Source organism: Microcebus murinus, chromosome 21, assembly GCF_040939455.1.
Source record: "Microcebus murinus isolate Inina chromosome 21, M.murinus_Inina_mat1.0, whole genome shotgun sequence".
Lineage (NCBI taxonomy): Eukaryota > Metazoa > Chordata > Mammalia > Primates > Cheirogaleidae > Microcebus > Microcebus murinus.
The window spans coordinates 6,323,381-6,350,137 of NC_134124.1; the positions used below are offsets into that span (position 1 = coordinate 6,323,381).

The 26,757-nt window shown below is 37.7% G+C and overlaps 1 protein-coding gene and 1 non-coding gene across 17 annotated transcripts in view; both read right to left on the reverse strand.

Annotated features, from left to right (window-relative positions):
• FAM13B (family with sequence similarity 13 member B) overlaps positions 1 to 26,757 on the reverse strand; it is an 80,146-nt gene that overhangs the window by 5,416 nt on the left and 47,973 nt on the right. For 10 of the 16 annotated variants that reach the window (XM_012748816.3, XM_075996073.1, XM_075996068.1 and 7 more), the window contains 10 exons: positions 17,195 to 17,259; positions 15,073 to 15,121; positions 14,186 to 14,333; positions 11,047 to 11,112; positions 9,395 to 9,605; positions 8,633 to 8,762; positions 7,935 to 8,016; positions 5,071 to 5,300; positions 2,360 to 2,443; positions 2,033 to 2,128 (listed from right to left, as the gene is read on the reverse strand). In XM_012748816.3, the coding sequence (XP_012604270.2) occupies positions 2,033 to 2,128; positions 2,360 to 2,443; positions 5,071 to 5,300; positions 7,935 to 8,016; positions 8,633 to 8,762; positions 9,395 to 9,605; positions 11,047 to 11,112; positions 14,186 to 14,333; positions 15,073 to 15,121; positions 17,195 to 17,259 (1,161 nt within the window). The remainder of the gene's footprint in view (positions 1 to 2,032; positions 2,129 to 2,359; positions 2,444 to 5,070; positions 5,301 to 7,934; positions 8,017 to 8,632; positions 8,763 to 9,394; positions 9,606 to 11,046; positions 11,113 to 14,185; positions 14,334 to 15,072; positions 15,122 to 17,194; positions 17,260 to 26,757) is intronic. The other 6 variants (XM_075996075.1, XM_075996074.1, XM_075996070.1 and 3 more) reach the window with 1 other exon arrangement.
• On the reverse strand, positions 3,132 to 3,235 carry LOC142863447 (small nucleolar RNA U13). Its single transcript, XR_012914213.1, has one exon. It is a non-coding gene; the product is annotated as a small nucleolar RNA U13 (small nucleolar RNA).

Here is a 26,757-nt window from a genome sequence, read left to right on the forward strand (position 1 = left end):
ACTTTATTAAGACATAATTATACACCATAAAATTCACCCTTTTAAAATGTATAATTCAATGGTTTTTAGTATATTCACAAGGTTGTGCAAGAATCAACCACTAATTTCAGAACATTTCATCGCCTCAAAAGAAATCCTGGCCCATTAGCTGTCACTTACTTGCACTCTCCCCCTAGCTCTTGTAATATAACATTCTGTCTCTATGGGCTTGCCTATTATAAATATTTCATATAAATGAGATCATATGACATGTGGCCTTTTTTGTCTGGCTTCTTTCATCTAGCACATTTTCAAGTTCACCCATGCTCTAGCATTTATCAGTATTTCATTCCTTTTTATGGCTGAATAATATTTCAGTGTATGGACATACCACATTTTATTTATCCATTAGTTGATAGACATTGGGGTTACTTCTACTTTTCAGGTATTATGAACAATACTATGAACATTTATGTACAAATTTTTGTATGGACATATATTCCCAATTCTCTTGGGTATTTTACCTACGAGGGGAAATGATGAATCACAGACTCTATGTTTAACCTTTTGAGGAACTGCCAAATAGTAGTTGCACCATTTTACATTTCTACCAGCAGTGTATGAAAGTTCTAATTTCTCCACATCCCTACCAACACTCTTATATTAGTGGGTATGAGATAGTTATCTCAGTGTAGTTTTTATTTGCATTTACCTAATGACTGTCCAACATCTTTTTACATGCTTGTTACCCATTTATATATCTTCTCTGGAGAAATGTCTATTCAAATTCTTTGCTCATTTTTAATTGGGTTATTTGTCTTTTTATGTTTGAGTTGTAAGAATTCTTTATATTTTTTAGATACAAGACCGGTATCGGGGCATACATATAATATAGGATTTGCAAACATTTTCTCCCATTCTGTAGGTTGTCTTCATTTTCTTTTAATAGTGTCCTTTGATGCACATAAGTTTTTAATTTTTATAATGTCCAACTTAGGTTTTTCTGTTGCTTTGTTTTGGATGTCATATCTAAAAATAAAAAAATCATCTAACCCAAAGTCATGATTTACTCCTATGTTTTCTAAAAGTTTTTATACTGCTAGCTCTTACATTTAGGTCTATGACCTATTTGAGTTGCTTTTTATATATAGTATAAGGACCCAACTTCATTCTTTTACACATAGATATCCAGTTGTCCCAGCACCATTTGTTGAAGAAAACTATTCTTTCCTATCAAATTGCTTTGACTTAACTTTTGGACTCAGATTTCTCTTTATAATAGACAGTTATATTTAGTAGTCCATAAGATACAGAAATGTTTCCTATAGGCTCAGTTTTAAAAGACAAGCCTGGAGTTCTAAAATGGTTTTCCATAAAGAACTTCAAAACCTATTTTATACTATTATAAAATTATGAAATGTGAGTGACACACAAAATAACTTGCAAATAAAGGATAAAATCTGTATGAAATGATCTGTCTTATATGAGAATTTGTAACATACAAAATTCCTTGTTTAAGGAAAACTGAGTATCTTAATATCTAAATAAAATAGTGTGGAGAAGGCAAATTTTCAAAAGTCAATTAAAAAAGAATCAGTTTATATGAGGGTTAAATAAAAAGCACTGAGAAGGCCAATGTGAACTTTCTAATAATGAGTAATTAGGCAGCCTAAAGGAAGCCCCCATGCAAGTCGCTACCTACATAAAATAGCCTGAAAACCACAGCAAACCATAAGCTCCACTAAATTAATTCCTACGTAATAATACAGAATGGGCTAATTACAAAAGGCATAAGACAAATTTATCTAGATTCTAATGGTTAATTTGGGGATAGCACTTAATCTGCACTTAAATATTAGAGTTTTCATTTTTCTTTAAAAACATAAACAAAGATGAATAAAGCACTATTTTAACTGATTTTTCCCCATCAATTAAAGATTAACTTATTTACCTTGGCTATACCTTTCTCTAATATACCACCATAATAATTTTTCAGTCTGAAGAGAACATCCTAGTAAAATGAACTAGAGAAATATTTGCTTGTTTTACTTACAAGGACAGGAGTGATGCTAGCTCTTGTTAGCATCTGCTTTACAAGCCTGTATCTATCATAGAGAGGTTTAACGATGTGCCTTTCTTCCCTGGTCACCTGTAGCAAGCAAAAAGGAAATTGCCTAGTCATAAGAAATCTAACATGTACAAAACATTAAACAACGACTTCCACCCCCAATGTAAAATTTTATATTAAGTAAGTAGGCAATCCCCCAACTGTAAGAAACAATGCTTTAGAAAACAGCTCTGAAGAATGTAGGCCACAAAAGTGATTCATGTTCTTTCTTAAGACAGAAAAATCAAATCTTTTTAAAGAGAGAGACATTACCGGCCTTCCATGTTGACTTTCATAGTAAAGAAGACTTTTCTGGAGAGAAGTTTTCTCTTCTACCAAATGATCTTTGGTCATTTTCTGGAATTAAAAAAAAAAAAAAAAAAAAATACCAAAAAACAAAACAAAAAAAAGAACGCAACTCCACTGGCAGCATCATTATTCTCCTCATTCCTACAATGTAAATAATTAAGTAAAGGGCAGACCATCACTAGTCTAGCCCAGGCTAATGCATCCTTTGCTTACTGACTTGCAAGCAGAATTTTTCAGTCTCTTGTACAATCTAGTCTTCTAATAAGTAGGTAACAACCCCCTTTGATGGTGATTTATATTTTATCTGAATAAATTATAAATACTGGCTTGGGTATATTACTTAACTTCTTTTTGTCCAATATTCTAATGTGTTAAGTGGGAATACTTCATCATTAGTGGGCTCTAATGAGGACTAAATGAGTGACTGTATGTAAGGTATTTACAACAGTGTCTACCCAGCACACAGTAAACATATATAATTGCCTGTTATTTTACTTAATGTTGCACATTTTATTAGCATTAAGACTAATGGACACACACCGAATACATATATTCACAGGTTTTATAATCCAGTATTTCTCCTAAACTATTAAGAAAATCTGAGCCAGGCACAGTGGTTCAGGCCTGTAATTCAAACACATTGGGAAGCTGAGACAGGAGGCCTCACTTGAGGCCAGGCATTTGAGACCAGCCTGGGCAACATAGTGAGACCTATCTCTAAAAAAAAAATTTTTTTTGTCAAAGTGATAATGTGCCAATGTCATCACAAGGTTTGAGGGAGGCACATCTCATGTGTGCTCATAAAAACCCAATTATCATGCTTATGAACTACAAAAAGATCCTCTACAAAAAGTTTTTTTTATTTTTTTTTTAAATTAGCTGGGCGTGGTGGTGTGTGTTTATAGTCCTAGCTACTCAGGATACTCGGGAGGCTGAAGCTGAAGGGTCACTTTAGTCCAGGAGTTTGAGGATGCAGTGAGCTATGATAAAGCCACTGCAGTCTAGCCCGAGCGACATAGCAAAACTGTCTCCAAAACAAACAAACAAACAAAACAAAAAATCTGGCAGAATAGTGGAAAGATCCTGAAAAAAACTCAACAATGTCAATTTGTAACCTTAGACTTTTATTACCTCAGTTCCCCTGGATTGGCACATTCTTTACATTGCAATACTCCCCTCACATCTTTTAGTATTCTAAATGGTAGAATAGGCAGAATTTCCCAAATTTATTTGTCCATATTACTTTCCCCTTTGTTCCACAAGATCACCTATTAACATCTCAATGTTCCACAGAATATCCTTCAACACTAGACCAAATAAACTCTCTACTTATTCCCAGGACTAGTTAATACTTCCCTGTCTCTCACCAGAGTGAAATTAGAGATTAAAAAAATTCACTGGATAGTATCTTCCTATAATATCTTCCTGTAATTCATTTTAGATTATATACATTCGATAGAGGATAGCTAACTATAGTCTGTAAACCACTGTGATTTCAACCTCAAGCTTGAACCTTAAACCTAGGACAGGGAATTTGAATTAAGCAAATCCAATCCCAATAGTTGGGGTGGGAGGAGTTGTTCTTACAAGAAACTTAAAAGCAATGTTAAGAGAGGGGAGGGATGAAAACGACTAATTCAACTCTATTAAAGGGAAAGAAAAAAATATTTGTCAAGATAAGACTGTGCATTAGGACTCGCCATTACTGGGACAAAATTCACCTGCGACCATCTACCACCTCTCACAGCAAATCTCATCTGATACAGGATTTGGGTTGCCAAGTGCTTTGACCAAGACTAACCTAGGCACAGGCTTTACTGAGTAAGAGTAATGTTTCTTCAGAAAAAATTAATTTATTTAATCCTTATAACCACCATATCAAGTTAGTATTTTTTTAAAAGACATAATCACATCCATATACATCATACAATTGTTGAAGGGACTGAGTGACAGAATGCATATAATATAACCAATCCATGTCTCTCATGAGCTAAGAACTCAATACATATAGCTATTACGGCCAGGATTCAAACTCAGGTCTGCTTCATGCTAGCTAGCTATTTATTATTTACTTACTTACTTACTTATTTATTTATGAGACAGAGTCTCGCTTTATTGCCCAGGCTAGAGTGAGTGCCATGGCATCAACCTAGCTCACAGCAACCTCAAACTCCTGGGCTCAAGCAGTCCTTCTGCCTGAGCCTCCCCAGCAGCTGAGACTACAGGCATGCTGCCACCATGCCCGGCTAATTTTTTCTATATATGTGTTAGTTGGCCAATTAATTTCTTTCTATTTATAGTAGAGACGGGGTCTCGCTCTTGATCAGGCTGGTTTCGAACTACTGACCGCCTCAGCCTCCCAGAGTGCTAGGATTACAGGCGTGAGCCACTGCGCCTGGCCTGTTTCATGCTCTTTAAACACTCACTTATCCAGCTATCTTCAGCATAAATGATCTGATCAACGTTCTAGTTTTTTTTAGTTTTGTTATTGTGACTCAATCCCTGAAAGGTTTGGCACTTATGGTATGCTAATAAAAACATGTTTCTGAATCTGTAAACTTAGGGAACAGACTCAGGCAGTTTGACTACCCAGACATCTCAGTCCAGCTGTGGTAATTATTTTGTTTCAGGAATTCTAAAGGCTAGTCTGGGCAAAAATCATAGCTCAAGATTACCTTGATATCTTCTGGAAGACACCTCTCAACACGTTTTTCTTTCAGTCTTTTCAGAATAAGTTCAAGGGTTGCTTCCTTAGATGGTTTTTTCTCCTTCTGCATGATCCTGGATTCATCTTCATTCTCTTCATCTTCATGGTCTAGAGAAGAGCCAAAGCTTTTTGGAAGAGTATTGCTTCGTGGACGTGTCTGAGGTACAAATTCTCCATCAGAATTTTTGTGTTTTGCATCTGCATTTCAGAAATAAGAGGACAGATCAATAATAACTGATCTTAGCTAAAATGTGACTAAGTCAAATAAACAAGATATGAAACAAAAAGTATATATTAATAGCATATAGACTCAGATACTTCAGTCACATAAAATACTTAAATTATATAGCAAGAGCTATTCTATTCATTCTTTCAACCAATATTCATAGAAAATAAGATGCTCTGATGAGAATGGGAGACACAGTAGTAAACAAAACAGACATGGTCTCTGTTCACACGGAGCATATAAAGAGGGAAGGAAAAACAATAACCAAGTAATGAGATTAATAAACAAAATAATTTCAGAGTGCTTAGTGCTATAAAGAAGATAAACAGGATAGAGTCACAGAGCTAAAAGCAGTGCTTTGTGGAGAAGCAACTTAGTTGAATGAGACTGACAAAGAAGGTATTTCTGAATGGTGTCATCTCGTTGAATATAGAATAAGGAATTGGTCTAGCATTAGAAGATTTAGGGGAGGAGCCATTTGTCCCAAATTGAGGCAATGGCCAGTGCAAAGGGCCCTAAAGCTTGGCATATGTGAGGAATAGAAAATGAGATATGAAAGTGATAAAAATGGCTAAGGACAGGCCGGGCGCGGTGGCTCACGCCTGTAATCCTAGCTCTTGGGAGGCCGAGGCGGGTGGATTGCTCAAGGTCAGGAGTTCAAAACCAGCCTGAGCAAGAGCAAGACCCCGTCTCTACTATAAATAGAAAGAAATTAATTGGCCAACTGATATATATATAAAAAAAAAAATTAGCCGGGCATGGTGGCGCATGCCTGTAGTCCCAGCTACTCGGGAGGCTGAGGCAGAAGGATCGCTCAAGCCCAGGAGTTTGAGGTTGCTGTGAGCTAGGCTGACGCCACGGCACTCACTCTAGCCTGGGCAACAAAGCGAGACTCTGTCTCAAAAAAAAAAAAAAAAAAAAAAATGGCTAAGGACAGTGTGTGCAAGGCCTTGAAAACAATGGTAAGGAGTTTGGACTTTATTCTAAATGGAAGGTTGTTGAAGGGCAACATGATGCTATGCAGCAAATGGACTGTATGACAGTAAGAGTGAAAGAAAATTGGGAAATTAGGAGGCTAATGCTAGTCAATTTAATGATATGAATTAGTAATATAATAAAGGTAATGATTTTCACTGATGACTAGAAACTGGCAGTAAACAAGGAAATGTTTAACAGAATTGCAGAGGAAAATAAAGTAATATTCTCAAGAAGAGTTAAGAGAAATGATCTTTTTTTTTTTTTTGAGACAGAGTCTCACTTTGTTGCCCAGGCTAGAGTGAGTGCCGTGGCGTCAGCCTGGCTCACAGCAACCTCAATCTCCGGGGCTCAGCGATCCTACTGCCTCAGCCTCCCGAGTAGCTGGGACTACAGGCATGCGCCACCATGCCCGGCTAATTTTTTGTATATATATTTTTAGTTGGTCTATTAATTTATTTCTATTTTTGGTAGAGACGGGGTCTCGCTCAGGCTGGTTTCGAACTCCTGACCTTGAGCAATCCGCCCGCCTCGGCCTCCCAAAGTGCTAGGATTACAGGCGTGAGCCACCGCGCCCGGCCAAGAGAAATGATCTTAACCACAAGAATGTAAACTCCATGACAGCAGGTAGTCTGTCTTGTTCACTGCTATAACCCCAGTTGTCTACAAAGTACTTGGTACTTGTAGAGGTAGTAAATATTTTACTGAATAAATTCAAATGAACAAACCAAAGTCATGCTCCAGATAACAAACCCATACTTGGCACAGATAATTTCTTAACTATTAGTAATTATTAAAAAGCATACTCACTAAATGCCCACAAAGTAAATATATCTTTGAAACTACCATACTGGGCTGACACCCAGAAACATAAAAACTACTTATGATTCAAGAAGACTTACAGTTTAGTCTTTGTGGAATAAACAATTCACTATCATTAGATATCCTTACTCTTAGATGAAATACCAACCCAAAAATCTTAATGAAATATCTAACAAAAACCAAAACTGCTTAATATTTGAAGTATATTTCAGGCAAACTTTATCAGTTTAACTATGAATGTAAAATCTAGAGTAACTTTCAACATAATATTACTAATAAAAACATAAGAAAGACATTTGAAAGAATATAATATAGCACCATAGATTTCCCAACTCTTAGTATGCAACTTTGACGCTAATAAAAGAACAAAAGGAAACATTTATTTCTTCTGCCAGTGTCCAAGTTTTAAAATTATCAAAAATTGTAATTATAATTCCTAGACATTATTATAAAGAACATTTGAAAAATGCAAATACAGGCTGGGCGCAGGGGCTCACGCCTGTAATCCCAGAACTTTTGGAGGTTGAAGCAAGAGGATCACTTGATGCTAAGAAGTTAAGACTGGACTGGGTGACATAGCAAGACCTTGTTTTCACAAAAAGTATTAGCCAGGTATGGTGGTGCATGCCTGTAGTCCTAGCCACTTGGGAGGCTGAAGGAGGAGGATCAGTAGAGGCCAGGAGTTTGAGGCTGCAGTGAGCTATTATCACACCACTGCACTCCAGCCCGGGCAGCAGAGTGAGACTGTCTCAAAAAAACCCAAAAAACAAAAAACACAACAAATATATTACAAATGGCACATCATGTACCTTTAATTTGCTTCCGCAGTTTGGTAAGCTCTGTCATCCATTTTAATACCTTTGGATTGGCTGCAATATCACTGTAAGAAGGCTGAGAAATTAAGGAGCACAATCATTATACTTTTGTGGTAAGCAATGGTCATGTTAATTTACGGCCAAATAATAGTTTACAGTTCCCACAGCATAGACTTCACTCAATCCTCATTTTACTTTATCTTATTTTGATTAGATGGTACAGGATACTAAGTAAAGCTCTCTCAGAGAAGGCTCTAGTAACTGCCAGAAGCCAGATGTAAATATGGAACTTCTGACTCCAAATATAAGATTCTTTTCACTTCAAAGGTTCTAATTATTAAGCCAGCCCCCCCTTCCTCCCTCACTCACTCTCTACCTCCTCTCTTGGTACTTGTGGTTTTTGATAGCAGAAACAGCAGTAACATTATTTATCAATGTATTTAGTTAAAAAATTCTAAAAGCTGTTTTCCCAGTGGAACTATAAAGATGCCAAGGTGCAATGGCAAGAATACTGGCTTAGTAATCAGGAGGCTAAGGCGCTACATGATCTCAGGTCTGTATGATTACTATGTCTCTGAGCATCTCAGATTTGTTATCTCTCTCAAGATATAGCTAAACTACGGCTCTTGAAAGACTCTTTCCCCAGTTCTAGTATTAGATCTAGCTCACTCTGAGCAATGCTACAAACTTACCTTGCTATTTCTTTCCCTTTCAAACTGTTCCTCAAATTGTCTGATTTTTTTCTGAAGTTTCTTGACTACCTGATAAGGTGTTCTGTCTTCTCTTTTTTCATCTTTTGAACTAAATGATGATCTTCGAATCCTGAATTAAGACAAAAGGCCAACACTGTGTTAAATTTTCAAGCACCAACACCATATCTCTTACTGCCCTGACATTAACACTATTACCAATTAAGTATATTTTAAAAGTGAAATTAAGTCCCTAACACTAAAGGGCATTTAGTTAAAAGAAACACTATTGTGTTACAGACCACAAAATTAGTTAACATAAGTGGTGATGAAAATAATTTGAAATAGTTTAAAATGTGTTTGTAAACGAGGCAGAAAAAACACAAAGATACCTAGTAGCTCAAAGCTCTTTTAAGTGTTCAGACTCTATAGGAAAGTTTTTGACATTCAGAGCAATTTAAGGCTTTGATAAAAAACACGAGGAACCAATTAGCACCACTTGCTGCTTCTCTCTCAGAGTTCTGCATTTCAGTCACAAATGAATACACAAATGAATATACCATAAAGAAATGTCCACTTGAGAGCAAACTTCAAATGCTATACCTTAGTAAACTCAGATTTAATAGCAGGGCCAAAAAACAAAATTATAAAAATGTGCCTAACGAAATAAAAGAGAAAGCTTTGAACTGTCTGGAAAACCAAATCTCTCAGAGGACTGGGTATCTAATATGAGTCACCTCTCATAAGTACATAAAAATCACATACCTAGCAAAAGAAAGTGCTTTAGATGAGGAATCCAACTTTTCTGGATCATGTAGGAAACGCTGGCTTTGCCCAAAATCTAAACTGCGGTGTGATAATACTGGAGGACAGTCCTCTTCCAAGGGGTGATGATTCATTCTTCCAGCTTGTGGAGACAGCTGAGCTTCTCCAGACTCAGAGTCCTCCTGCCAAGACTTAAAAGCAGGAAATGGCTCTGTGAAACAAACACAAAGAATAGCACCATGGGTCTCTTGAGTCCATATAGGAAAAAAGTCACAAAATATCAGCTATATGTTTTTTAAATCATATCATTATGCATTGGTTCATACAATATTATTCAAATATTTTAAAACAAAAGATACTAGGGTCTTCATAAAGTCCACTATACTTTAAAATCATTAAAGCTTCATTTTTTAGCCCAGACTTTTATTTTCACATAAGGAGTTAGACCTTAAATTTCTGAACCCAGCGGCAAGGCAAGAAAGGACACTGTCAAGCTCTTTGAAATGTAATTTAATTTAAAGAATTATTTAATTCTAACTTTTTTAAAGATGCTATATAAAAAAATGTTATTTTTCAAATAGGGAAAGCTTTAATTAGAAGGAGCAAACACTCAACAGTCCTTAGTTAGAAATTTAACTTAAAAGCAAAATGATGCCAGGTGTATGAATTGTCCCTCACTATTAAGTAGCTATGTTAAGAAGATGTGAAAGCTCTTCCACATACTACACAGAACACTCACCAAATAAGCTGACTTTAGAAGAATTCTAACATTTCCAAACAAGGAGCTAACTAAGTCACCTGACAGAACCTGGCCTATAACATTAAACTGTAGTGGTTATCCTCTGTTACAGGATTCCTATGTATAATATATATTTTAATAATTAAATGCTCAACATTATTATCAAGACAAAATTTAATAGCACTAGTTCGTAAGCACATTTATTTTATTGGTGTTATCCTGTATGCTCTCAAGTGAAATCACATTAATGTATTTGATGTCTTTGCACAAAGTTTCATTACATATAGAACACATGCAGATCATACACACAATCCACAAATATACCCCAATACAAAATTAACTTAAAGCATCACTGGAGTACAGAAGGTGGGGGGACCTTTCCCATCCACACGTTAGTTTTTTATAACTAAAATTTTGATGCTATGGCCATTAACAATAGCAAAAATGAATGCAAAGATGGCTTGACAGTGTCAAAATTCAACAGTGATGTTTTCCTCACACAATAGCTAAGATTAGTGTTTTAGGAATTTAGTTTAACTTTATGCATTAGAAATTTAAAGAACTGCTTTTTTTCAGAACATAATTTGGTTTGTTTCTGAAGCCCAGCTCAATCTCAAAATTAAAAACTGGGTACAAAGCGTGCAATCCCACAATAACCCCAGTAAGTGATTTTTCAAATCAACCCTTGTACCTGTGTCCCAGCAAATAAGTAACTGGTAATAAACATCTTATGAGTAATCAATCTCCTATTTTAAGAAAAGAGAGAAGTAACAATTTTCTTCTGGGTATCATTTTTAACCCAGAACAGTTTTCCTAAGATATGGGGACAGCAGGAGAAGGGCTAATAATAAAAAGACAAACAAAGTGAACCATAAAAAGGCAAAAAAACTAAACTATGGTGAACCATACTTACCCTCCCCATCTCTCTGCAGATGCATTGTTTTGAAATCAATGAGGGGAAAAGTGATAGGGCATGACGCTAATAAAATGGAAAAAATGGCAAAAAATACTAAAGTGAACACACGGCACAGTCAGAACAAACCATACACATAACACAAAGCCAAAGATACCAAAAACATTTCCCGAAAACCAGTTAGGCATTCTGCTCAAAAACTTTATTCAAAGAAATTACTACTAACCAAACACAAACATACATTTCCATTTCAGCAAGCAAGGCAAAAAACAAAACAAATAAAACAAAACAAAACAGGAAAAAAAAAAAAAACACAAGGTAGTGCTATTTTATTAAAACTCAAATATAAAACTGAAGAAATGGAAACTCTTACGGTACTGTTTGAAGCTTTTCAGTGTAATTGATTTGAAAGAAAAAATCTCCCTTTAAGTTTGCTCTTTGAAAATATCCTACTGTATTTCATTTCAGAGTTAGCAGGAGAGAATATGAAAAAAAGATGGTGTCCACACTGCCATTAGAAGCCAAAACTTTTTGAACAGGTGCTACAAATTCTGGTGATAGTGACTGGTGACAGTCATGTGCTACCTGCATGCTCACTGCATTTTCCTGCTTTTAGAGCAAAACAAAATCCCCACACACTTAGGAATAGTGAGGTGGGCCTCTATTTGGAGTCATCCCCACTTCTCTACAAAGAGTCACATCAAACAAAGTATATCTCTGACTCCAAGGTATTTAGGGTCTCCTAAGGAAGACTTTTTTTTTTCTTAGCATATCCTAACTCCTAATTGTGAAAAAAAATCAATGTTCGTATCAGTGGCAAAGTTGGAATGAACAATATAGTCTGTAACGGCCACTATGCCAAGCACACAAGTGCACAGTTCATGGCTGGGAAGTTCACTCAGCTGTCTCTAACTGTTGGCTTTCTGAAAGTCACTGAGCCCTATTCCTGGAAGAGCCAGCAGGAAGGAAGCCTACAAGGAGGCTGTTGACCCAGGTGGATAACGGGGCAGCACAGGCACTAAAAATCAGGAATCAGCGGTCTGTAGGTTATCTCCTTTCCCTCTAACAAACAGTAGGGATTGGATTCTGACAGGAAAAAAAACACAGTCCAGTATCAGGTTCTCTTTTGGGGAGCCTCTAGAAAGCTAAAGCTAGACAGATAGTGTCCAATCTCCTCAGACAATGAAAAACAATTGTTCTTCTATGTTTATAACTCAAGATCAGGACCCCCAGGCCAAAGATCATATATGGATATTTATTTGTATCTTCTAAGAGAAAGAAGCAAAAGTGCTTTATCAGAATCTCAGGTGCTTCTTTCAGAGACTCCTTTCCTACTAAGGTTCCAAGGGACACTGTTGACCACCACTCCTTCAGTGACTATGCTATAATAAATAACTAAAAAGTACATTTGATATTCACTGCCACCAGTACACCAATGTATGTTCTAACTCTAGGGATCATCTTCATAAATTGCATATGTCCTGAAAAACCCAGAACAAAGCAAATGTAAGGCAACTTTAGACTAATTTAGTCTAAGTTAAGATATATAATATGCCACTGGGCATGCCAAACATCTAGACCTAAAGAGGGTGGAGGGTGTCAGGGGGAGACAGCAATAAAGATTGGCATAGACAATGACTTCATTGAGGCTCTTAAAAAAAAAAAAAAAAAAATGCCTAGACCTTAAAAAAACCATACACTCCAACTGTGATCAGGTGAGTAGACTTAATAGTGCCAAAAGGAGTCCATGGCAATGGCACTGCAATTCCTCTTGTTACTGCTACTGTATGTCATCAGATAACTTGCCAAAGGTGAGACAATCCAGGGATCTTCATCCAAGTGAATGAATATGTAATTCTGCTTATGATTCCTGAGTTGTCTCATTGTCTCTTTACCAAGGAAGGTGTATAATCCTCCTGGATCCATATTTGTTGCTTGCTTCCCCACCTCCTCCAACACTGTATTTGAAAGTTTACAAAGTTGAAAGAACTTCACAGTGAATATCCATACACCAATCACCTAGATTTTATCATTAACATTTTAATTGTACTATACTTGCTTCATAACATTTATCCATCCAATTAACCATCTTATTTTTTTCATGAATTTCAGAGTAAACTGCAGATATTGGTATATTTCCCCAGATACTTCAGCATGTAAATCATATGGTGAAGTTCAGTATTTTAGTTTTTAATTCTCTTAATGTAAAAAAATACTTTGTATACAATGAAATGCAAAAATCTTAAGTGCACATTTGCTGTGTTTCAAGAAATGCATATACCCATGTTGCTTATTAAATTTAAACTTCTCCCCTTTGTGCAAATTTTTAGGGTCCCCCCACCATACCTTCATAACCTAATACAGAAATAATGTACAATATTTGTTTAGAAGTGCCCTTGGAGATAATTTACTTTTTGTTTATTTTTTTTCTATTTACCCCGATCTCCTATAATTTATTTCTGGAGACAGAGCTTCACTCTGTTGCTAGAGTGCAGTGGCATCATCACAGCCCACTGCAACCTCAAACTCCTGGGCTTAAGTGACCCTCCTGCCTTAGCCTCCTGAGTAGCTAGGACACGTGTGCCACCAAGCCTGTCTAATTTTTCTTTTTGTAGAGATGGGGTCTCACTGTAGTACTTGGGGTGGTCTTGAATTCCTGACCTCCAGTGATCCTTCTGCCTCAGCCTACCAAAGTGCTAGGGTTACAAGCATGAGCCATTTCGTCCAGCCAAAGATAATTTTTTTAAAAAAGTATTCCTGATGATGCTAAGGAAAAGGCAGATATACAACCCCTGTTTAAACTGTTGAGATCCCTAAACCCTAATACACTGGCTTTCAAAGACTTGGAGATAGCATCTGGTTTAACCATTAACAAAAGCGTATCTTGGGTGACTTTATTTTTTTAATCAGTTCTAATATGCATTTTCAAAGCTAATGGATTAGATAAGAACTTAGTTCATATGAATGATGCTACCCCATAATCTCATTAGTGTATTTCAGTAAAAACATTCACTCATTCATTTTATATGAAAGGGAAAACAGAAGATAAAGATTAATAAGGATGTCCAGAAAAGAACACTAATCTTATTGCTAAGCATAATTTCAGTTACAAATAACATTACAAGGGAAAAAAAATTACCTTCCCATTTATCACCATCAGAAACATTCTTCAGATCTAAATGTGGAATTTGGACACATACTGCTTCACCTTGAACACCAACACTTTGATCTCCTGGCACTTCCGATTCAGTGTTGGCATTCAAATCACATATCTTGCTACTAGAATCCTGTATTTTAAAATAAAAAATAAATTTCACAACCACAGAAGCTTTCCACATCCAACTTAAAGACAACCAGCACATATCCATGTGTAGTCTTCATTACTGTGTCTATACAACCAACTGTCTCACTCCCCCCCATCCAAACTATTTTCAAATATAACAAGTGGTTTTATAATATGTAATATATGAGAGACATAGTTTGAATCACAAATTTAGGGAAGTGTTTTCTCATAACTGAAAGTGGCAAATGATGTTGCTGCTTAACTATAAAATATTTGATAACAGTATTCATATTTAAATTTCCTTTAAATCTACCCAGCCTAAGAGATTTAAAGACCATATATAATGATTTATAGATTAAACTCACAGAACTTTTTTTTTTTTTTTGAGACACGGTCTCACTCTGTTGCCCTAGCTAGAGTGCCCTGGCATCAGCCTAACTCACAGCAACCTCAAACTCCTGAGCTCAAGCAATCCTTCTGCCTCAGCCTCTCGAGAAGCTGGGACTACAGGCATGTGCCACCATGCCCAGCTAATTTTTTCTATTTATTTTTAGTTGGCCAATTAATTTCTTTCTATTTTTAGTAGAGATGGGGTCTTGCTCTTGTTCAGGCTGGTTTGGAACTCCTGACCTTGAGCAATCTTTCCACCTTGGCCTCCTAGAATGCTAGCATTACAGGCATGAGCCACCACACCTGGCCTAAACTCAAACAACTTTTTAAGAAAAGATGAAAATAGTTCTTACCAGAATCAAGTGTGACAATTTATCACTGTCAAATAACAAATATTCTTTCCTAAAAATACAAGTAAAGTTGTTAGAATATTAAAGAATAAAAAGGTTACTATCAGTGCATATTTCTTACCTAAGATTCCTCTCTTCCCCAATACAGTTAACATTTACAAAAAAGAGAGGAGAAATGACAACTGGATGTACGCCTATTCTTTGGAGCCCTATATCTGAAAATCACACAATACTGAAAAGATCCACAGAATCACTTAAAGTTTAGAAAAATGAAGTAATGTTCCCCACGGCCCCTCCCAACCACCCACCCAAAAAGCTTTTATAAAAATAAAATTAAAATCCTTACTAAACAGAAACCAAAAAGAATGAATGTGTAATGGAAAAGATTTCATAAAATAAATGTTTTAATGAAATAAATAGCTTTATTCTCTCTACTCTGAGACTTTTTTCTTTTAAAAAAGATTTGTTAAAAGCTATAGCTATATCCTTTAAATCTGACTGTATCCAATCACAAATTACTTGCAATCAAAGGTTACTACTTCTAAATCTTTCACTCCTCAAAACATAACAGTAACATACTCAACGGAAATTTTTTAAAATTTCACTTTTTGTAATTCCCAAAAAAACTAACTCCTATTTAGAGCAAGAGTTGTAACAAGCTGTCACAAATGATCCGTACCTGTTTTACCAGTCAAAAGAGCACCTGCTATTATACAGTAAGTTATCGATATGCCCAGTAAAGTTCTTTTCCCCAAAGACACCACGAAAATTTACAATGACACACGCACATGCCACTTTTACCAGCCATAAAAGAGTATGCATCCCGAATATAGGCTTTGATCTAAATATGGCACGTCATCTGGTCATATACATAATTACCTTATTCTTGCTGACCATAAGAAATGAACTAAATTCCCTAAAAGGTTAAAGACATTCCTTTGCTTAGAGTGGGAGCAAACGATAGAATGAGTAAATTCTACCCTAGCAGATTAAAAGGCCTAATCACTTGAATTTGAGAAACATAAAACATGCAAAATGTAATCCACCTAACCAAGGTACTCTTTGGATCTAAAAACAAGTTTGCTAACCTACACAAGTTGAAAAGGAAAGAGCTTTTCCAAAAAGATTGAGTCCTCACTAAATGGATCCTTATTGTTCTACCAAATCCAGATGTCATCATTCTGGGGATGCCTGTTAATGCTGTTAATCTTTTATCTTCAGCCCATAGCTCCAATACTCCCTGGGCTGGAAGAAGATCATTCCTGCCTCCTGAAAGGAAGCACAAGGAACTGCTGTAAGCAGGAAATCTGTGGACCTTCAGAGTATGGGGATGCTCCAGAGACATGGCTCCAAAGAATTTACTTACCCTTAAAGAACACGTTTCCTACTCACAATTAAAAGAAACAATGGAATTAACACAAGTTTATCATGGCCAACAGGGTATCAGCAAATTAGTAATGCTGTTTGGGATCTCTCAATATTTACAATCTAGCCTGCAAATTCATTACTGCTGTGTTTCAGAATATCAAATCTCTCCTAAGAAAATTGTAATACATTTCTTGGCAGTATCTTAAGGAATGATGCAAAGGGTAACAAGATCCAAACACTACTCAGTGATTTAAAACATTCCAGAAAGCTTCTATTCAAAGAGACTCTATCTACTGAAAGTTTTAAAAGCACCAACTGCTTAAGACTGTACTAGGACACACTAAGGATGAGTTCAAAGGGGAAGGGAAACATCCTGTACATATTTGTTGAAGCAAATGTGTCATAATCTTTCAGTTGGTTATCCATGGTTCCCAAACCGTGAATTAACTCACTGACAGGTATCCCCAGAATATCAATAAATCACCTAGAAGTTTTAGGTATATCCAAGAAGGCTGAATGTTCTTTCCTCTCAATATTTTTCAAGTTATGTCCATCTGAACCTATACAACTCTGAATATTTGAGGATATTTAATATGCTTTAAGCCTACCATTAAAAACCAGAAGGTTGGTTTTCTTAAAAGATTATCTAAACTGTATTTTTATAATAACTACTCATCTAAAAATGTCACCCCACAATCTATGAAGAGCTCCAATTCTCAAAATGATTTATTAATTAGCAACAAGAGAAAATACTTACCTCTCAAGATAGCCATCTTCACTATCACCATGGTCACTGCATGGCTCTAACAGTATACCTAGGGACTGACAAAAGAACACCATCACTTTATTACTGGAGCTCCTAACACTCAGATATGAGAGGAAACTGCCAATCTAAATTAGGATATTAGATTAAGGTTAGTCAAAACTCCTCTTAGCTATCATGCATAACATAGTCTGTCAGAACTGGGATCTCTTTTTACAGAGTAATTTATCTTCCCTCAAAACGTGAGTCCTATGAAGTATAGCAGGGATTCTGCATTTCTCTCTACCCTATTAAGTAATAGGTAACACCGCTACTATCCTTTACTCTTTCCTTAGAATTCTCTCCTCCATAAATGACGGTCTTCTGATGCTGTTTGTCAGCTGCTACTTGCTTTGTTTCTCCTCAGCTACAAACGCAGAAGTTAGTGACTTCCTAGCAGGTGAAAGAAGAGCCATGGAGAGTTACCAGACCCCTTTATTACGTATTAATATATTTAAAATAACAACTATTCCCCCCCTTAAGGGTTCCCTATGAACCTCAGAAACACATGAGAAAACATTCCCATTTTCCAGTGAGCTTAGTGACACCAACTCATCCCTATTCCCCCTCAAATTAAAAACCTATCAAGTCTAATACAAATGCCCTGAGCTTTAGTACAAAACATGTCAACTTTTTGGTGTTATTGATGACCATCTTTGAAAACAAAAGGTTCAATTCTTCTTAGACTCTCAGATTCTTCTTTAGAAACTACCACTTGTTCAATTTTGTTTAGTATGAAAAGAAAGTCCATAATTATCTGGGGAAAAGCTATTAAAATACTTCTCCCTTGGCCGGGCGCTGTGGCTCACGCCTGTAATCCTAGCTCTTGGGAGGCCGAGGCGGGCGGATTGCTCAAGGTCAGGAGTTCAAAACCAGCCTGAGCAAGAGCGAGACCCCGTCTCTACTATAAATAGAAAGAAATTAATTGGCCAACTGATATATATATAGAAAATTAGCCGGGCATGGTGGCGCATGCCTGTAGTCCCAGCTACTCGGGAGGCTGAGGCAGGAGGATTGCTTGAGCCCAGGAGTTTGAGGTTGCTGTGAGCTAGGCTGACGCCACGGCACTCACTCTAGCCTGGACAACAAAGTGAGACTCTGTCTCAAAAAAAAAAAAAAAAAAATACTTCTCCCTTTTCCAACTGCATATCTCTGTGAGGCTGAATTGTTTCATACGCTTCAAACAAAACAATGTATAGCAACAGACTGAATGTAGAAGCAGATAGAAGAATCCAGCTGTCTACTTGTAAGTCAGAAAGGCATTAATAATATTTGTAAATATATAAAACAATAATGCTCCTCAAAATAAAAAGTTTTATAATAGTTGTGTGTTAAGGAAAAAAGCAACCTAATTTGTGTAACCATGAGTTAGTTTAATTAATATTTTTAAAATTTCTCAATTTTTTTTTTTTTTTTACATATATAAACACAAGTGTATCTCAATTTTATTTATATATTTTTGGTTTAAAATATTTTATTGGAGTCTTTCAGATAAAACCAGATTGTTGCACAAGATAAAGCAAATACAAGTAAAAGCTATCTACTTGACAGGTAAGTGCCCCCAAATATCTAAGTAATTTTTTCTCCAATAAGATTATAGCTGTTCACACAGGTTAAAACAGGAAAGAAGTTCCTAGGATCTGCTCAACACCAACTAGAGGACATCCTTTCTATCAGCAAAATCCACAGCAAACAGGGAGAAAGGGTATGGCTCTCCACTCAGCACAGCCTGAAGGTCAAGCATTAGGAACCATTATCTAGGCATCACAGCCTTCCCAAAAATAAGTCCGCAAAGGAGTAGGTTCTAAACTTTAGGTCTTTGGCCATCAGGTTAGTGTAGAATCTCTGAATGGGCATTGCCCCTGGCTGGGCTTCCAGAGCTCTCATTCTTTATTCAAGGACAACACACCCATGGATGTCTTAAAACTCCATTATGGTGCTGCAAGGATCAGAAGCTTGGGAAGAAACCAATGAGTCAGCAGAGGTCAGGGCGACTCCAGCTGAGTTCCCCGACCTGACCTAGGTCAGTTCCAAGCAGTGGCGTCAGGCAGACATCACGAACTACTCTGCAATGGTTGTTCGTACAGATAAGCCAAGGCCTGCAGTCCCCTCCCCAAGTCGGCCTCCTCCTCCCCCAGCTGGGCTCGGCACGCTGTGCAAAGGCGGCGCAGGCGAGCTTGCCGCTCTCCCTGGCTCGGCAGCAGGCTCCGCAGTGGGCACCAGGAAGATACCCGCAACTGCAGGCTCCCAGCGGCAAGCCAGCCCAGCACGCAAAGAGGAAATTTCTCAATTTTAATGTCTACTACAGTAAATATTGATACATATACCTATGTAAACAAAAGCTCTTTGGGATCCTCAATATTTTTTATAAAGGGGTCCTGAAATGCAAAGTATGAGAACCACTGACCTAGAAATAAGACTTCAGCAACCTTTATGTTCTGGAACATAGCTTTATATTCTGAAAATTTGGGGGCACATGATATAACCACTATCCAGACCCAATAGTTAAAAAGAACCTTGGGCCGGGCGCGGTGGCTCACGCCTGTAATCCTAGCTCTTGGGAGGCCGAGGCGGGCGGATCGCTCGAGGTCGGGAGTTCGAAACCAGCCTGAGCAAGAGCGAGACCCCGTCTCTACTATAAATAGAAAGAAACTAATTGGCCAACTAATATATATAGAAAAAATTAGCCGGGCATGGTGGCTCATGCCTGTAGTCCCAGCTACTTGGGAGGCTGAGGCAGGAGGATTGCTTGAGCCCAGGAGTTTGAGGTTGCTGTGAGCTAGGCTGACGCCACGGCACTCACTCTAGCCTACGCAACAAAGCAAGACTCTGTCTCAAAAAAAAAAAAAAAAAAAAAAAACAAAAACAAAAACAAAAGAACCTTGGTATCTCAGTCAAAGAACCAAATTCAAGCTCCAGCTTTACCTTTCTCATCACAAACATGAGAGTAACAATCATTTACTTGCCTATCTTACTTTGAGATAATCAACAGAAATAGCTTAAAAGAAAAACTATGTATCTATATTATAAAGGCATACTATTACATCACCAACTCTTACTTAACCTGCAATTCCATTTACTATGAAATAATTGAAATAAAGTATAAAGACTCATATAATATTCACATACACCTGCAGCCAGATTTAGGGAACATAATCTTTAAATGTTGTTTTCAAATAGTGAAAACAGTTAACAAAAAGGAAACAGGAGGCAATATAAAAGAGAGGAATTAAAGCTGATGAGGAATTAAAGCAGTGAAGAAGGTAGATGAAATTTAAAACCAGGTGCAACACTGTGCTCTACATTACATCCAAGGACAAAGAAAAAATCAGACTTACTAGAATCTGGTTAGAATATGGCCAGAGTTCAATTTAATAGACAGGGAAATATACTTCCTTTTAAACTATCTAAAATGTATGTTTCATCACCTAAAGAAATTTCACCTTCTCAGAATTCATTCTAGATAAAGCACTCCTTTGTATATAGGTAAAGAAGACCTTGATTATTTTCTAAAATATTAGCTGGAAAAACAACCCACACCGTCCCTGATGTCTTCACTATGTGCCTTTCCACAAACATCAGGGTGCTCAAAAGTAAGACTAAGGCACTTTGATCTCCATTCAGGTAAACTAGAGAGCTTTGGTGGTGGCAATGGCAGCAGAAGCAGGTGGTGCAGTGCAATCATATTACAAATGTCTTAGTGGCTGTTGGGGCTTACTGCTAAGAGCTAATTAAAGCCTAATGGGCATTTCCAGAAATTTCTCTGGTTTCCAGTCCTTCCTTAGCCATCTATAATTGGTGCTTCCACATTGCTTAGTTCTCCATCTTCCCATTTCCATCCATCTAACTTTGTGTAAGCATGCTAGTTATTTCTTTTAAATAGGCTAAATACCCCCGCTCCATTCTGTACCTTTCATTTGCTTAACAAATCCTTAATAAATTGCATATTAATATAGTTCAACCTAACACACTTTTATGGTGTTTATGTGATAAAAACTGATGAGGTTTCATGGTACAAGTCAAACTGACAGCCATCTCTCTTCCTCTTGGATGTCTGCCACAGTTTCCCAAATACTTCTGGCTCTATTTCTGAAAAAGGTAACTACATTACAACAGTTTCTCAGTGTTTGCAAAATATGAATAACTGTAAGTTTTGGGGGGGTACCACCAATGAAGGTACCCTGAAATGAATGGATTTTATGGGACGTTTACTGGTAAGGCCAGGTATTTTGATTTGAGTTCTAATTGGGCTACTAATCTTCATATTGCTTCAACCCTCAAAATAGCCCAAATTACTGTACAAGTTTTACCTATTTAAAAATTAACAGAGGCCAGGCGCGGTGGCTCATGCCTGTAATCCTAGCACTCTGGGAGGCCGAGGCGGGCGGACTGCCCAAGGTCAGGAGTTCAAAACCAGCCTGAGCAAGAGCAAGACCCCGTCTTTACTATAAATAGAAAGAAATTAATTGGCCAACTAATATATATATATATATATAAAATTAGCCGGGCATGGTGGCGCATGCCTGTAGTCCCAGCTACTCGGGAGGCTGAGGCAGAAGGATTACTTGAGGCCAGGAGTTTGAGGTCGCTGTGAGCTAGGCTGATGCCACGGCACTCACTATAGCCTGGGCAACAATCGAGACTCTGTCTCAAAAAAAAAAAAAAAAAAAAAAAAAAAAAGGCCGGGCGCTGTGGCTCACGCCTGTAATCCTAGCTCTTGGGAGGCCGAGGCGGGTGGATTGCTCAAGGTCAGGAGTTCAAAACCAGCCTGAGCAAGAGCAAGACCCCGTCTCTACTATAAATACAAAGAAATTAATTGGCCAACTGATATATATATATAAAAAAAATTAGCCGGGCATGGTGGCGCATGCCTGTAGTCCCAGCTACCCGGGAGGCTGAGGCAGAAGGATCACTCGAGCCCAGGAGTTTGAGGTTGCTGTGAGCTAGGCTGACGCCACGGCACTCACTCTAGCCTGGGCAACAAAAGCGAGACTCTGTCTCAAAAAAAAAAAAAAAAAATTAACAGAGAACTATTTATTTACATAAGAAAAATCCTATGGCTCATACCTTTAATTCTAGTACTCTGTGAGGCCAAGGCAAGAGGACTGCTTGAGGCCAGGACTTCAAGACCAGCCTGAGCAAGAGTGAGATGCCATCTCTACTAAAAATAGAAAAATTAGCCAGTTGTGGCATGTGCCTATAGTCCCAGCTACTTGGAAGGCTTAAGCAGGACTATCACTTGATCTCAGGACTTTGAGGCTGCAATGAGCTATGTGATGACATCACTGCCCTCTAGCCCAGGCAAAAGAGCGAGAACCTGTCTCAAAAAAACCCCACCTAAATAAATATTTGCTACAGAATCCAGCAGCATACATAAAAAAAAAATTCAAAATTGCAAAAAACATCTGGTGAAGTTATCCAAAATATACAAGGAACTCTTAAAACTCAGTATTAAGAAAACCATCCAATTAAAAAATGGCAAAAGACCTCAACAGACACCTCACCAAAGAAGATATATACATGGCAAATAAGCATGAAAAGATGCTCAACATTGTATGTCATTAGGGAATTCAAAATGAGATATGAGGCCGGGCGCGGTGGCTCACGCCTGTAATCCTAGCACTTTGGGAGGCCGAGGCGGGCGGATCGCTCAAGGTCAGGAGTTCGAAACCAGGCTGAGCGAGACCCCGTCTCTACCAAAAATAGAAAGAAATTAATTGACCAACTAAAAATATATATACAAAAAATTAGCCGGGCATGGTGGCGCATGCCTGTAGTCCCAGCTACTCGGGAGGCTGAGGAAGCAGGATCGCTTGAGCCCAGGAGTTTGAGGTTGCTGTGAGCTAGGCTGACGCCACGGCACTCACTCTAGCCTGGGCAACAAAGTGAGACTCTGTCTCAAAAAAAAAAAAAAAAAAAAAAATGAGATATGACTATACACCTATTTGAATGGCCAAAATCCAAAACACTAACACACCAAATGCTGGCAAGGATGTGGCATTCTCATTCACTGTTGGTGAATGAATGAGAAACACATACATATGCAGGCATTCAGTTTATGATTAAGATGACATTTCAAATCAGTAGGGAAAAGACAGTGGTCTCCCTGAGCAGGTAAAATTGAGCAAATATGTGCACGATCAGGTGAGAAAGTGAGCCAAGGAGGTATTTACATAAAGAGCAATCTAGACAGGACCTTAAAATTTAGCTGCCTGTATCCTAACTATCTATCAGTCAGTATTCCACAGTGCCTATTGCTATATTTTAATGCCTAGACAGCACTAGAAGGATCTAGGAAGAGAATCGATATTATCTAATATTCCTTTTTAAAGGATGCTGCACTAAGAACAGACCATAGGGAAACAAAGATGAAGCGATTGGTTAGGAAGCCATATTAATCCAAGTGAGATGACTGTGGCTTGGACCTACATGGTGGCAATGGAAACAGTAAAAAGTGCGCAGGGACTAGATAAACTTCAAAGGTACAGCCAACAGGACTTTATGAAGGAATGAACATGCAATGTGAAAGATCAAGGATGATCCAAAGCTGTGGCTTTTCCAAAGGAAGGAGAAATTGTCCTTCAGATTTCTCAATTGTCTTGAGATTTTAAAGACAGCGGAAAGATTTGTTGACAAGGTCAGGAATTTAGTTTGGTGCATGTTTAAGATGTGCTGCGGTTCAGGACACACTATCCCAAAATGTGGCACTTTGGCATTTGAGAAAACCACAGAAGCAGAAATGTTCATTCTCATCTTCCCCTCCTTCTTCCTTTCCTCAAGCAGATTATAAAACCTTCAATCTAGAAGTACCTACTTTATACCTGGAGGAAAGGAATGTTCTTATCTTGGAAGACACAGGGACACAGAAAGAATCTGAATAGACAGGCCCTGGTAAATTCCCCCTGAAGTTTATTACTATTAGATCAAATACACTTTGTTTAATCATTCTTCTGCACCACTGTCCACTTTTCATCAAATTGAAGCACTAAAATACACAGACTTCCCTGTTTCTTTGGGTCTTCAATTCTGAAGGCTCCTGTGTGTCATGTAAAACTTTTATTAAATAAATATGTAAGCTTTTCTCTTGTCAATTTGTCTTTTACTTTGGGGGCCTCAGCTATGAACCTAATGATAGGTAAGGAAAGAAATCTTTCCTCCCCTACAGATGCTTGTAAGATATTCCAGTGGAAATGTTGGGTGGAACAGCTGGACATAGGAATTTAAGCACCAAAAGAGAAGTCTGGACTGGAGATACAAACATGGGAATCAGCAGCATACAGATGACATTTAAAGCCAATGGAGGCCGGGCGCGGTGGCTCACGCCTGTAATCCTAGCACTCTGGGAGGCCGAGGCGGGCGGATTGCTCGAGGTTGGGAGTTCGAAACCAGCCTGAGCGAGACCCCGTCTCTACTAAAAATAGAAAGAAATTAATTGACCAACTAAAAATATATATACAAAAAAAAAACTAGCCGGGCATGGTGGCACATGCCTGTAGTCCCAGCTACTTGGGAGGCTGAGGCAGGAGGATCGCTTGAGCCCAGGAGTTTGAGGTTGCTGTGAGCTAGGCTGACGCCATGGCACTCACTCTAGCATGGGCAACAAAAGTGAGACTCTGTCGCAAAAAAATAAAATAAAATAAAAAAATAAAGCCAATGGACTACCAAGGAAGTGAATAAAAATAAGCAATCTGAGAACTGGGCCCTGGGCCATTCCAAATGTCAGAGATCCAGAAGATGAAAAGCAGTCAGTGAAAGGGACCGAGTTAGAGCAGCCAGTGAAGTAATAACAAAACCTGGAGGAGTGAGATATCCTGAAAGCCAAGTGAAAAAAGTATACCAAGGTAGTGGGAGTAATTAATTGAATCAAATTTTGCTAGTAGTTCAGGTAAACTATTCAATAGACATCATTGGTGACTTGTAAGAACAGTTTCACAGGAATGGTGGGGAAAGGATGGCTGGAGTGACTTTAAGAGAGAACAAAAAAACAGGCCATAGACATTCCCTTTCAGCAATGGTATTATAAAGGGAAGCAGAGAAATCAGGGTATAGCTAGAGTGGGATAAAGGGTGAAGAGAGGGTTCTTCCCCCAAACACAGAACAAATACCAGTATAAATGTTTTATACTGACAGGAATGATCTAGTAGACAGGCAGAAAGTGAGCCAGGAAAGGGCAAGGAGACAACTATAGAAGCAATAAACACGAATATATAAAAAGCTATTATAACCTAATACACACAAATCGAGTGATAGTAACAGCACCAGCTTAACCTCTGTGAAATGTTTTCTACTTCGTAACATAATCTTATAATACTTTCACTTCTTTATATCCTTATAATAATCCTCTAATGTAGGTATGGATCCCACTTATTTACATAAAAGCAAAATGCAGCTCAGAAGTCAGGTAACTTGGCCAGGTATGGTGGCTCATGACTGTAATCCAAGCACTTTGGGAAGCTGAGATGGGAGGATGACCTGAAGCCAGGAGTTCAACACCAGCCCGGGCAATATGGTGACACCCTATCTCTACAAAAAAAAAATTTTTTTTAATTATCAGGGTGCAGTGGTGCACACCTTTAGTCCTAGCTACTCAGGAGACTGAGACAGGAGGATCACTTGAGCACAGGAGTTTGAAGCTGTAGTGAGCTATGATCATGCCACTGTACTCTAGCATGAGTGACAGAGCAAGACTTTGTCTCAAAATAAATAACTGAATGAATGAATGACAGGTAATTTGGCCCAAAGTTACACTGCTTGTAAGAAGCAAAAGCAAATAACAAACCTAAGTCTGCTGACTCCAAATTCCTTATTACACCTATGTTAGTGTATGGTTTAGAATGGAAATATACTGAAGGAACTTTCCTTATCCATTAATTTAGCATCTTATTTTTAAAAAATGTTATCAAAACTACACTTTGAAATATGTCTTAGAAGGATATTGCTCTGTACATTTAACTGCAATTATTTTAAAAACGTTACCACTAGCAAATATGACAGTGTCGATTACTTAGTTGTTATTAAAACAATGTTCATGGATTTTCTCTAATTTTGAAAAGATGCCAATGGGTGGGAATTCAAAACATGCCACCCCAAGTTATGCCTCTTTGGCATAAGGATTATTTTGAGCTGATTATCTTAGGAAATAGCAAACACAAGAGAATATGGAGAAGTTATCCTTTTATAAGAAAAATTCTGTAACCGAAATCTCCACTTCTAAGGGTTTATCCACTCTGTACTAGGAAGAAAAGAATGACTCCAAATCACCAGATTTGTTATCAATCTGCATAACAAACCTTATCTTTGTTTAGGGTGCCTTTCCTGGTCATCTCTTTACAACTGGGTCTACCCCACATCCTTCTTTCTTTGTTTCAGTGGATGGTATTCAAGCCACCCCTCAGAGATTTACTCACTTTCTCAAGAGTATCACCCATGTGTATATGAGGTATACATGTGATTAAACTTCTGTTTTTCTCTAACTCAACTAAGAAGTATGAAGGGCAGTGAGAAAATTCTTTTTCCCT